This window comes from Ranitomeya imitator, chromosome 5, assembly GCF_032444005.1.
Source record: "Ranitomeya imitator isolate aRanImi1 chromosome 5, aRanImi1.pri, whole genome shotgun sequence".
Lineage (NCBI taxonomy): Eukaryota > Metazoa > Chordata > Amphibia > Anura > Dendrobatidae > Ranitomeya > Ranitomeya imitator.
Window position 1 is genome coordinate 361,366,127 of NC_091286.1, and position 13,186 is coordinate 361,379,312.

At 47.5% G+C, this 13,186-nt stretch overlaps 1 protein-coding gene across 1 annotated transcript in view; it reads right to left on the bottom strand.

Annotated features, from left to right (window-relative positions):
* DDX43 (DEAD-box helicase 43) overlaps positions 1-13,186 on the bottom strand; it is a 68,134-nt gene that overhangs the window by 40,334 nt on the left and 14,614 nt on the right. Inside the window, exons 4-8 of the mRNA XM_069726679.1 lie at positions 11,320-11,488; positions 10,174-10,754; positions 8,768-8,905; positions 5,107-5,188; positions 4,246-4,402 (exon numbers count right to left, since the gene is read on the bottom strand). Of these exons, the coding sequence (XP_069582780.1) occupies positions 4,246-4,402; positions 5,107-5,188; positions 8,768-8,905; positions 10,174-10,754; positions 11,320-11,488 (1,127 nt within the window). The remainder of the gene's footprint in view (positions 1-4,245; positions 4,403-5,106; positions 5,189-8,767; positions 8,906-10,173; positions 10,755-11,319; positions 11,489-13,186) is intronic.

The window sequence follows — 13,186 nt, forward strand, 5'->3', positions numbered from 1 at the left end:
TACATTTTCGGACACGTGACAGTTTTTGATCGCTTTTTATTCCGATTTTTTTGTGAGGCAGAATGACCAAAAACCAGCTATTCATGAATTTCTTTTGGGGGAGGCGTTTATACCGTTCCGCGTTTGGTAAAATTGATGAAGCACTTTTATTCTTCGGGTCAGTACGATTACAGCGACACCTCATTTATATCATTTTTTTTATGTTTTGGCGCTTTTATACGATAAAAGCTATTTTATAGAAAAAATAATTATTTTGGCATCGCTTTATTCAGAGGACTATAACTTTTTTATTTTTTTGGTTATGATGCTATATGGCGGCTCGTTTTTTTGCGGGACAAGATGACGTTTTCAGAGGTAACATGGTTATTTATATCCGTCTTTTTGATCGCGTGTTATTCCACTCTTTGTTCAGCGTTATGATAATAAAGCGTTGTTTTTTGGCTCGTTTTTTTTTTTTTTTTCTTATGGTGTTCACTGAAGGGGTTAACTAGTGGGCCAGTTTTATAGGTCGGGTCGTTACGGACGCGGCGATACTAAATATGTGTACTTTTATTGTTTTTTTGTTTTTTTTTTATGTAAAGAAATGTATTTATGGGAATAATATTTTTTTTTTTCTGCTTTATTTAGGAATTTTTTTTTTATTTTTTTTTTTACAAGTGTGGAAATTTTTTTTTTTACTTTTTCACTTTGTCCCAGGGGGGGACATCACAGATCACCGATCTGACAGTGTGCACAGCACTCTATCAGATCGGTGATCTGACATACAGCCGGGCAGGATTAGAGCTGCAGCTGCAGCCTGATCCTGACCCGGAAGTGCTCCCTGCAGGACCCGGATGCAGCCCGGCGGCCATTTTGGATCCGGGGACTGCAGGGAGAAGACGCTCGGTACACGGTGAGCACATCACCGTGTACCGATCGTCTCAGGGAAGCCCGCAGGGAGCCCCCTCCCTGCGCGATGCTTCCCTGCACCGCCGGCACACCGCGATCATCTTTGATCGCGGTGTGCCGGGGGTTAATGTGCCGGGAGCGGTCCGTGACCGCTCCTGGCACATAGTGCCGGATGTCAGCTGCGATAGGCAGCTGACACCCGGCCGCGATCGGCCGCGCTCCCCCCGTGAGCGCGGCCGATCGCATATGACGTACTATCCCGTCCATGGGAATTAAGTCCCAGGTCACCTGGACGGGATAGTACGTCATATGGGATTAAGGGGTTAAAGTTTAAATCACCCCCCTTTTGCCCCATCAAGAATAAAACAATAAAAAAAAATCAAACCTACACATATTTAGTATCGCCGCGTTCAAAATCGCCTGATCTGTCAATAAAAAAAAAAACATGACTGACACGTGCCCGCAATAGCGGCGGGTGAAATCGCGATTCAACCGTTCCTCTGTATGTGTTTTCCGTCCGGCGGAAACAGCTGTTTTGACGGATCCTGCAAAAAACGGATGAAACGTGTGGCCATCCGGCGCTAATACAACTCAATGAGAAAATAACGGATCCGGCGAAAAAACCTGATCTGGCAGAAAAAAAAAGGAACTTGTGGAAAAAAAACGTATCTGGCGGGAAAAACCGGATCCGGCGGAAAAAACTGATCTGGCAGAAAAAAAAGGAACTTGTGGAAAAAAAACGGATCAGGCAGGAAAAAAAAGGATCCGATGGAAAAAAAACCTGATCTGGCAGGAAAAAAAAAAAAAAGGAGATTGTGGAAAAAAACAGATCCGGCGGGAAAAAAATGGATCCGGTGGGAAAAACGGATCTGGCGGAAAAAAACGGATTCTGCAAATGTGCTCGCAGGATGCGTTTTTTTCCCCATAAACTTGTATCAGCGACGGATCGTGACGGATGGCCACACGTCGCATCTGTCGTGCAACGGATCCGTCGTGTTTTGGCGGACCGTCAACACGAAAAAACGTTCAAGTGAACTTTTTTTGTCCAGCGCGTCCGCCATTTTCTACCAAGCATGCGCTGCCAAAGCTCCGCCCCCTCCTTCCAGACTTCAGAATGGGCAGTGGATGTGTTGAAAAACTGCATCCGCTGCCCACATCGGGCACAAATTTCACAACGTGCGTCGGTACGTCGGCCCGACACATAGCGACGGACTCGTACAGACGCAAGTGTGAAAGAGGACTTTATGAGGGTTGAATTAAAACAAAAAAAAAAACAAAAAAAAAAAAACGCGTGGGCGCCCGTGCAATTTTCTGCGCCAGAGGGGGAAAGCCGACGGCCGGGGGCCAATATCTGTAGCCTGCAATGAATATCAGCCCGCAGCTGTCTGTATAGCCTTTACTGGCTATTAAAATAGGGGGACCCCAAAAAAAAAAAAATTGCGTGGGGTCCCCCTATATTTTATAGCCAGAAAGGCTACGCAGACAGCTGCGGGCTGATATTCATAGCCTAGCCCCCCCCCCCCCCCCCCCCGGCTACAAATACCAGTCCGCAGCCGCCCCAGAAATGGCGCATTCCGGCACTTAGCCCCTCTTCCCACTCCCGTGTAGCGGTGGGATATGGGGTAATGAAGGGTTAATGTCACCTTGCTATTGTAAGGTGACATTAAGCCGGGTTAATAACAGAGAGGCGTCAATAAGACGCCTATCCGTTATTAATCCAATAGTAAGAAAGGGTTAAAAAAAACACGCACACATTAGGAAAAAAGTATTTTAATATTCTTCATTTCACCATACTTACCATACTTCAGTGCCTGCAAAAAACGTAAAATAAACCGTATACTACCTGTCCGCCGTAGTCCAATTAATATCGAGTGTCCCACGACGATCTCCCCTATAGAACAGTGATATCGGGTGATGTCACTGCTCTATAGGACCCTCAGTGACACACTGACAGGAGACAATGGCTCCTACAGTGCATCACTGAGAGGTTACCTTAGGACAAGGTCTCACTTTATGGCAATTGCTGCCTGGGAAAAATTCTCATACAGCAATGGCATAAAGTGAGACTAGGGACTTTTTTTTTTAACAGCGGCGGAGGAATACAGTGGTGGAAGGATACCTTCCTGCTGTCATTGTGTTCCTGGAGCCCCTAGAGAGCAGTCGCATTATCTGATGCTGCCGTTCTCCACGGGAGATCGTCGTGGGACACTCGTGGATTTCTGCGGACAGGGAGTATACTGGTTGTTTGTTTTTTTCATATTTTTTTACAGATGACACTGGCTTCGGGGAACAAAATGACAAGTAATGGTGAGTATGAAATCTATGTTTAATGTACTGTATGTCTATAAGTATGTAATGTATTGTATGTAGCATGTATGTAGCATGCATGGAGTATGTATGTAGCATGTATGTAGCATGTATGTATGGAGTATATATGGAGCATGTATGGAGTATTTTTTTTTTTTTTTCATTAAACACATTAGCCGGATGATGGGACTATTACTGTCCCATAATTGGCTAATGTGTCAATCACTGTCACTGTAGCAGGCATCGTCCGATGGGACTTGTAGTCCCATCGGACGATGCTTGCATACACGCACAGAGATCCCCCCCACGCCGCACAGATCCCCCCACGCCGCACAGAGACCCCCCCCACGCCGCACAGAGACCCCCCCCACGCCGCACAGAGACCCCCCCCCACGCCGCACAGAGACCCCCCCCACGCCGCACAGAGACCCCCCCACGCCGCACAGAGAGGGAGAGCGACACAGGGGGAGAGTGCAGTTTACCGGAGATCACTGGGATTGTGGGGAGGCGGAGACAGAGCAGAGGGAAGCACACAGGGCAGCGTGTGACAGCAGAAGATGTCTGCCCAGGACGTGCAGTGCCTGGAGTACAGAGGAGCAGTCAGTGCTTCTGTCCTGCGATAGAGAGCAAGTGGAGCTCAACAAATAGCACTGGACTATAATAAAATGGCAGCTAGTCACACCTACAGCAGTGAGTTGTGCAGCCCCCAGAGGCGTGCCCAGCTCACTGCTAATGCTGCTGCAATGTTACAGATAGGGTCCGAGCCGGTCTATTATCTCCTATGTCCATGGGGTGCCGTAATCTGACACTGATAGTGACGTGCTACTGCTGCAAAACCAAGATGTCAGACCCCAGTGCATTCTTTCTACTCATATAACACACAAAATCTGTTTTACATGCATTCAAATCTGGGTTATAACAGCATGTTATGCTACATTACATTGATTAATTAATAATCTACAAACGCGGTACCTTCCCTTTAAAATAAAAGGATTTGAGAGTCTCACTACGATTCAAACTGCACGCTTCATAACTTTACTTTTGATTTACCTGAATTGGGGTAGGTCTTTCAAATCCAGCATTTTGCAGAGCATCCATTACTTCTGGAAACGGTTGAAATGCATCTTTAAAGTTACGGACAGGATTGGGAAATGGTCTCTTTTGGTCAACTTTTAAGTCATCACATATGATGTTATTGTTTTCCTTCCTGTCAAAACACAAAAGGAATTAAATAAAAATAGGGCTAACTAAACCAAGTGTAATACTGGCAAATGGTTATTTTAGTTTCTCATTTTTGTGTTGATAAATTGGCAGAAGAGTTATAGATATATTAAGTTTTTTTTGCTTTTCAACATAGTCGCGTACAGAGATTCTCTACACACTTCAGTAGAAACCAGAGCATGAGAAGTCAGTCATATAGTTCGTATGTCAAAAGAATAAATAAAGGCCGCCCCCGCAAGTCTATGAGAGCCTAGTTCTGGCTCTCATAGACTTGCATTTAGGGCTTGTTTTCACTTGCGAGAAACACGTCCGTGTCTCGCATGTGGAAACGAAGCTCTGGTGCCGACACTGCAGAGCGGAGCGTGCGGCCGTATAGGAACACATGGAGCCGCACGCTCCGCTCCGGAGTGCCGGTGCCAGAGCTTCATTTCCACATGCGAGACACGGACGTGTTCCTCGCAAGTGAAAACAAGCCCTTTGGGCTTGTGAGGTAGCGTCTGAATTTTAGATAGTCAGAAGCTGTGGTCACAAGATGGCACTGCGACGCTGAAAAACTGCAAAAACGCTAGGAGAGTGCGAGACAGGGAGCTTAGGTTAAAAAGCACCAGCGCTGAAAAATGTTTTCCAAAAACAATGGAGTGGCGTTTTCAGCATTCCACGTCACAGTAAGCATAATCAACACACATTTACCTCCATTCTCTTGCCTCCTCTTCAGACATTGAAGCAACACTTGATGATTCCTTGTAGAAAGCCTTCTGAATGGGAGGCAAATCTAGAAGAAAAAAACAAAGTCACTCTTGGCCAAATTGAGCATGATGGCAGTCTCATCTTCATAAATAGTTAAAACTGTAAAGCCCCTGTAAAAACATAACATTGCATTTATTTCTTACTGAAAAAAACAAACATGTCTCCATTCTCAGAAAGAGGGGATTTTTAATTTTATATTTACAGCTTGTCAGCCAAATTACAGGCCACTGCTGCATTCTAACAGTTATGGTCACTTTCTTTGACAAGAAGTGTGTGTTAGCCATTTGTTAGAGCTTGCAAGAGCTGCTCTGAAGATGGTCGGATTGCTGCATCTTGCCAGCTTCAATGCCTCGGAGCTTCATGGATGAAGCGATGGCAAAGCTGTCTGCTTGCAGCATGGTAAAGTACAATTTGGAAGAGTGGCTCAACCATGCCACTGGTCCGAACTGTCAATCACAAAGTAACCACTGTCCACCTAAGAACTTGAAGCCAGGCAGCGTATTCGTACGCACTCGGAGATAGACTCTTAGGGTACCGTCACACAGTGGCATTTTGATCGCTACGATGGCACGATTCGTGACGTTCCAGCGATATCCTTACGATCTCGCTGTGTCTGACACGCTCCTGCGATCAGGGACCCCGCTGAGAATCGTACGTCGTAGCAGATCATTTGAAACTTTCTTTCGTCGCTGGATCTCCCGCTGACATCGCTGAATCGGCGTGTGTGACGCCGATTTAGCGATGTCTTCACTGGTAACCAGGGTAAACATGTTTACCCTGGTTACCATCGTAAAAGTAAAAAAAACACTACATACTTACCTTCAGCTGTCTGTCCCCGGCGCTCTGCTTCTCTGCACTCCTCCTGCATCCTGTGTCAGCGCCAGCCAGCCGGAAAGCAGAGCGGTGACGTCACCGCTCTGCTTTCCGGCCACTGTGCTCACAGTCAGTGCAGGAAAGCACAGCGCCGAGGACAGACAGCGGAAGGTAAGTATGTAGTGTTTTGTTTTTTTTACGTTTACGATGGTAACCAGGGTAAACATCGGGTTACTAAGCGCGGCCCTGCGCTTAGTAACCCAATGTTTACCCTGGTTACCCGGGGACTTCGGGATCGTTGGTCGCTGGAGAGCTGTCTGTGTGACAGCTCTCCAGCGACCAAACAGCGAGGCTGCAGCGATCGACATCGTTGTCGTATCGCTGCAGCGTCGTTTCAGTGTGACGGTACCCTTACATTTCAGTTTTACAGGTTCTCTTTAAAGGTGGTCGTAAACATTAGATAAAAAAAAAAAAAAAAGTTGATGGCTAAACAATCCCTCTATAAAAATCTGGTCAACAATCATTTCACTGAGGCCATACATATATTGTCCATTATTGGCCGTTACAGTCATTAATCTAGCCTTTCATGTGCAATTATACCAGTCAAATGTTGAAATTGTTCATTTTCATCAAGTTGAGCCTAATATATAGGGACACCTCTAGCATGCGGTAACAGCAAATTTACTGAACAGATAGCCTTGCAATCCTCTCAATCCCCCGGAGCAACTGTAGAGGGACATCTCCATTTATCAATTATCTGATTAAGGCTGCCGTCACACTAGCAGTATTTGGTCAGTATTTTACATCAGTATTTGTAAGCCAAAACCAGGACTGGGTGATAAATGCAGAAGTGGTAACATGTTTCTATTATACTTTTCCTTTATTTGTTCCACTCCTGGTTTTGGCTACAAATACTGATGTAAAATACTGACCAAATACTGCTAATGTGACGGCATCCTTATAATCAGAGCAGTTAAAGAACAAGATTCAACAGTGAGCAACCAAACCCACTCTCTATTGCATGTCGCAGTATGGAGCATGGTGGTACCATCAGCTGTCAAAAGATAACTTGGCAGAGAGATGCAGAACAATTTGTTGGAAACCCTATTTAAATGGAATTCGTCACCCCCAACATCAATAAATGATTAATACAGAGATTTAAGGGACTTAGCTGCTATAAAAGTCATTAGCACTGTACATGTAACTGGTACAGTGCCTTAGAAAGTCACTCAATTTGCATTCTAATTAGGGGGCTTTGGTGCACCCTTGGTGTGGCAAAGAGCTCAATGCACGATTATGCCACCTTACATTGCATGTTTGGAGATTTTCCTGTTTCTGATAAAACAGAACTCACTTCCCAAAGTGAGCGTTGCCTCAAGACGGCAGTGTTCTGCTCCCTCTCTCTTCTATGTTAAGGCCGTTCGTTACACTTGTCAGTGTAGCGGGCAGCATCTGCAGGAGCCAGAGAACGTGCATAGCCACTATATGCACCGGGAAAGACCCCCAACATGCAAAATGAGGGGGCGTAATGATGCACTGAGTTCTTAGCTACAGAAAAAGTGCACTCAATTCTTATAGATGAGGGAACTTGTTATTTTCTCAAGCACAGTTACAGTGCTAATATGGTTTTTATTAGTCCCCCAATATCACTGTATAGCCCGTTTAGTATGCATTTGAGGTGATTCACTCTAAAGGGAGTCTAGCACATGGCTAATAGGATGCTCTGTTCTTGACTGTGTACCTTCTGCCTTTGTCAGCAGTAATCTGTAGGATGCATTTAGAAATACAAAAGCCCCCAAATCACTGCAAAGACATGCAGGGAAAGACTTGTACCACTCACGCAGATGTACTGTTTAGGCTATGTTCACACATAGCGTCCTGTCCCTGCGGGTTCTCCCGCAGCGGATTTAATAAATCTGCAGGGCAAACCCGCTGCGGTTATCCCTGCAGATTTATCGCGGTTTGTCCTGCGGGTTCCGCTGCGGGATTTTAACCCTACTATTGATGCTGCATATGCAGCAATATGCAGCATCAATAGTAATGTTAAAAATAATAAAATAATTGTATACTCACCCTCTGACGTCCCGATCTCTTCGGCGCTGCAGGCGGCGGTCCGGTTCCAAAGATGCTGTGCGAGAAGGACCTTCGTGACGTCACAGTCATGTGACCGCGACGTCACCGCAGGTCCTGGTCGCATAACAAACCTGAGACCGGACGGCCGCGTGCAGCGCTGAGACTTCAGAGGTGAGTATATCATGATTTTTTTATTTTATTTTTCTTTACTCAAATATGATTCCCGGGGCCTGGAGGAGAGTCTCCTCTCCTCCACCCCGGGTACCACCCGCACATTATCCGCTTACTTCCCGCATGGTGTGCACAGCCCCATGCGGGAAGTAAGCAGATCAATGCATTTCTATGGGTGCAGAATCGCTGCGATTCTGCACAAAGAAGTCACATGCTGCGGGTTGTAAACCGCTGCGTTCCCGCACGGTTTTTCCCGCAGCATGTGCACAGCGGTTTGCGGTTTCCATAGGGTTTACATGTTACTGCAAACGCTATGGAAACTGCTGCGGACCCGCAGCTGCAAAATCGCCGCGGTTCCGCGGTAAAAACCGCAATGTGTGAACATAGTCTTAAAGTTCTCTATGAACAAATTGGTACAATTTTTTTTATCCACGTAGACCAAGATGACTTGTACCCAATTTACACCGCTCAAACAAGGCTGCATAGGATGACATTTCATTCAACAAATTCAAAATGACAGTGCAAAATTACATCAAAACAAACAAACCTGCCCATTTCTCGGCTTGATATTTATCTTGATTTTCCCGAATTAAAGCCCAATTTATCACTGGCTTTTTTTGAACCTCAATAGGAGTAGAGTTGGAGGAATAACGATCCTTGTGTCCTGCATTTAGAAAATATGCGGCTTACATTAATCAATTACAAAAATACATTAATAGATGTTAAAGTTATGGTACTTAGCACATAGCGTGCAAAATACAGTATATCCCAGATGTGATCATCAGTGTGCTAGGTCTAGTAAAGGTTAATGAGAGAAGACCTGTGTCATGCAGTCACCCTGCTGCTCTGGACTTGATGTATCAGGTTTGCCTAGTGTTCCTTACAATATAGCTAAGGTTGTATTTGAACAAGTTACTTTAACTATTTGCACAATTTAACCATAACCCAATTCATGCTTTATTCTGCAAAGGGAATTTGTCACCATGAATAACATCCTGTAACTACATTACATTGATAGCTGAAGAGAAACAGATTATCACCACATAATAAAAGTCTCTGAAGACATCTTTGTGGCCCCGGAGTAAGGCTGCAGACAGCCCATGCTCTACAACAGTGTTCCCCAAGTCTGATCCTCAAGAGCCACCAACAGGTCATGTTTTCAGGATTTCCTTAGTAATGCACAGGTCATTTAATGCTTGCCTGTCCAGGTGATGCAATTATCACCTGTGCAATACTAAGGAAATCCTGAAAACATGACATGTTGGTGGCTCCCGAGGACCGGACTTGGGGAACACTGCTCTACAACAATAATGCATCTAGGAGTCTAATAGAGGGATTTTTGGTTCTTACTGTAAAATCTCTTTCTTGGAGCCTTCATTGGGGGACACAGGTAACCATGGGTGTATGCTGTTGTCACTAGGAGGCTGACACTATGCAAATAAAGAAGTAACTCCTCCCCGGCAGTATACACCCTCCGACAGGCACCAGGCAACTCAGTTGGTGCAAAAGCAGTAGTAGGAACAGGTAATATAAAACTCAACCCATGTACCAACCCACAACAACTGCACGTTAGCCAACACGGTACAACTTCACGGGAGGGTGCTGTGTCCCCCAATGAAGGCTCCAAGAAAGAGATTTTTATGGTAAGAACCAAAAATCCCTCTTTCTTTCTCGCCTCATTGGGGGACACAGGTAACCATGGGACGTCCAAAAGCAGTCCCTAGGGCGGGATATTCTGCAGAAAAGGAGGAGTTAGGTCGGCCGGTCAGAAACCGCCGCCTACAGTATCCTCCTACCCAGGCTCGCGTCCGCAGAAGCCTGAGTATGCACCCTGTAGAATTTGACTAAGGTGTGAATGGATGACCACGTTGCGGCCTTGCAAACCTGCGAGGCTTAAGCTTGGTGACGACCTGCCCAGGAAGCTTCCACAGCCCGGGTAGAGTGAGCACTCACTCCCGACGGAGGCCGTTTGTCTTGGACACGGTATGCCTCCAGAACCGCCGAACGGATCCAATGAGCAATTGTGGACTTGAAGGCAGGGAGCCCCTTTCGACGCCCTTCCGAGACGATGAACAGAGAATCGGCCTGATGAAAAGAGGCAGTTCTGGCGAGAAATTCGGACAGCCCTGACCACATCCAACTTGTGAAGAGATTTCTCTAAGGGATGAACCGGGGAAGGGCACAAGGAAGCGAGGACAATGTCCTCAATGATGTGAAAAACCGGAACCACCTTTGGTAGAAGGGAAGGAACCGGACGAAGAACCACTTTGTCCTGATGCAGGACCAGAAAGGGAGAACGACAGGATAATGCCGCCAGCTCCGACACTCTTCTAATGGAGGTGATGGCGACCAAAAAGGCCACCTTCCAGGATAGAAACGAGAAGGAAATGTCCTGAATCGGTTTAAAGGGTGCACGCTGGAGGGCGTCCAAAACGAGGTTGAGGTCCCAAGGCTCGACAGGAGGACGATAAGGGGGAGCTATATGAGCAACCCCTTGGATGAAGGTCCGCACCTGAGGCAGGGAGGCCAGGTCTCTTTGAAAAAGAATGGACAGAGCGGAAATCTGAACCTTCAAGGTGCTAAGGGAAAGACCCGAATCTAGACCCGCTTGAAGGAAACTGAGAAGAGATGGAAGGGAAAAGGTCATAGGAAACAGATTGATGTCCTGACACCACCGGAAAAAGGCCTTCCAACACCTGTTATAAATACGCGAGGAAGCCGGTTTTCTCGCCCTTATCATAGTCTGGATGACGCTATGAGAAAAACCCGCGTCCTTCAGGGCCGCGGCCTCAACGGCCATACCGTTAAATTCAGAGACCGAGAATTCGGGTGGAAGAGGGGCCCTGCGAAAGAAGGTCCGGACGATCCGGAAGCCTCCACGGAACGTCCGATAGCATGTTCACCAGTTCCGCATGCCAGGCCCTGCGCGGCCAATCTGGAGCTACTAAGAGTGCGGGAACCCCATCTGTCTTGATCTTTTTTACGACCCTTGGGATCAAGGGGAGGGGTGGGAACAGATAGGGCATCTGGAACAGAGTCCACGGGATCATGAGTGCGTCGCATCTGACGGCCATCGGATCCCGAGATCTGGAGACGTACTGGGGAACCTTGTGGTTTGCCCGGGAGGCCATCAAGTAGACGTCTGGGACGCCCCACCGCTGGCAAATCTGGCTCAAGATTGAGGGGAGAAGAGTCCACTCGCCCGTCACGATGCCCTGGCGACTGAGAAAGTCGACTTTCCAACTGTTCACCCCTGGGATGTGGACGGCTGACAGAGAGGGAACGTGATCCTCCGCCCAACGCAGAATTTTTGCCACTTCCGCCATGACTTGTGTGCTGCGAGTCCCTCCCTGATGGTTTATGTAAGCCACGGCCGTGGCGTTGTCTGACTGAATGCGGACCGGTTTCCCTGAAAGGAGAGACTCCCAGCGGATGAGGGCTAGGAAGATGGCTCTGATTTCCAAGAGGTTGATAGGGAGGCGCGCCTCCTGAGAAGTCCAGCGGCCCTGGGCCGTGAGGTGGAGAAAAACTGCTCCCCAACCTTGGAGACTGGCGTCGGTGGTGATCACCTGCCAGCGGGTAGGGAGAAATGACCTCCTGCGCAGAATGGAGGTGGACAGCGTCCACCAAGAGAGACTGTTTCACTCTGGGGGAGAGGCGAAACGGGCAATCAAGAGAAAGTGGATTCCTGTCCCAGGCCGACAGAAGGGACAGCTGGAGGGGACAAGAGTGGAACTGGGCATAGGGGACCGCTTCCATGGAGGCGACCATCTTTCCCAGAACCCTCATGGCAAGGCGGAGAGACTGAGGATTCGGGCTCTTTAGTGCCCTGACCCCGCCGACGAAGAGAAAAGAACTTTTCTTTGGGAAGAAAGACCTGAGCCTGAGATGACCGAGAAAAAAGGAGGGAAAAAAATGCCGGCATTATGTGAAGCCTTTCCCCGCGGTTTAGTGCGTCCCAGCACCTGAAAATGTGACCCTCTCTCCTATCACAAGGGAAGCCTGGTAAGCTATATGGAGATCGCTGCCGGGCAGGGTGAGGGAAGGAAGGGGGGGCAGAGGGGGCTTTGTTGATTGAAGATCCCTTACCTGGAGATGAGGAACCATCAGGATCCCTTGTAGAGTAGAGGGTCCAGGAAGAAGTCCTCCTTCCCGCGCCACGAACTCTCCGGCGCAGAAGACGGCGTCGACCCCTAACCAGGGGGAGAGGGTCACTGGAAATGACTGCCGTCTTCCTCTCAGCCCACTCCGAGTAGAGGGATGAGGAGGGGAAACGGGCAGGACCGGCCACCGAGGAAGAAGGTCACCCTGAACACCCGAAGGGTGACAGGGGACAAGGTCCTGCCCAGCGGGTCTGAGAGGGTGCGATGTGGGTGATACCACACTGCTCTCTCAGTCGCTCAAAGTGGGGAAAACAAGGTGAGAAAACTGCACCCTGTTACCCTGAAGAAAATATCTGAAAAAGAAAGGGGAAAAGGTTAATAAACAAAACAAATCCCTGTAAAAGAAATGAGGATCTGGTGTTAGATCCAGGTCCGCCTCCTACAGACACTAAGAAAAAAACTGAGTTGCCTGGTGCCTGTCGGAGGGTGTATACTGCCGTGGAGGAGTTAATTCTTTATTTGCATAGTGTCAGCCTCCTAGTGACAACAGCATACACCCATGGTTACCTGTGTCCCCCAATGAGGCGAGAAAGAAATACTGTTTTCACAGCTTAGAATTTACAATACAGAACACAGACTTGAAGGGATTCTCTGAGAATATGATAAAATGGCCACACAGTTTTAACTGCAGCCAAAACTTGTCATTTGTCAGGACAAGTTGCAGACAGAAGAAACTTCCTCCTGACACTTGTATCTCAACGGACAGAGGCACTATATTATAAAACCACAACTCCGTCAGCACAGGGTTGTGACAAGAAATAAATGTTCTCCACCGCTGAGGGGTTTTATCCCCAACTTCATGC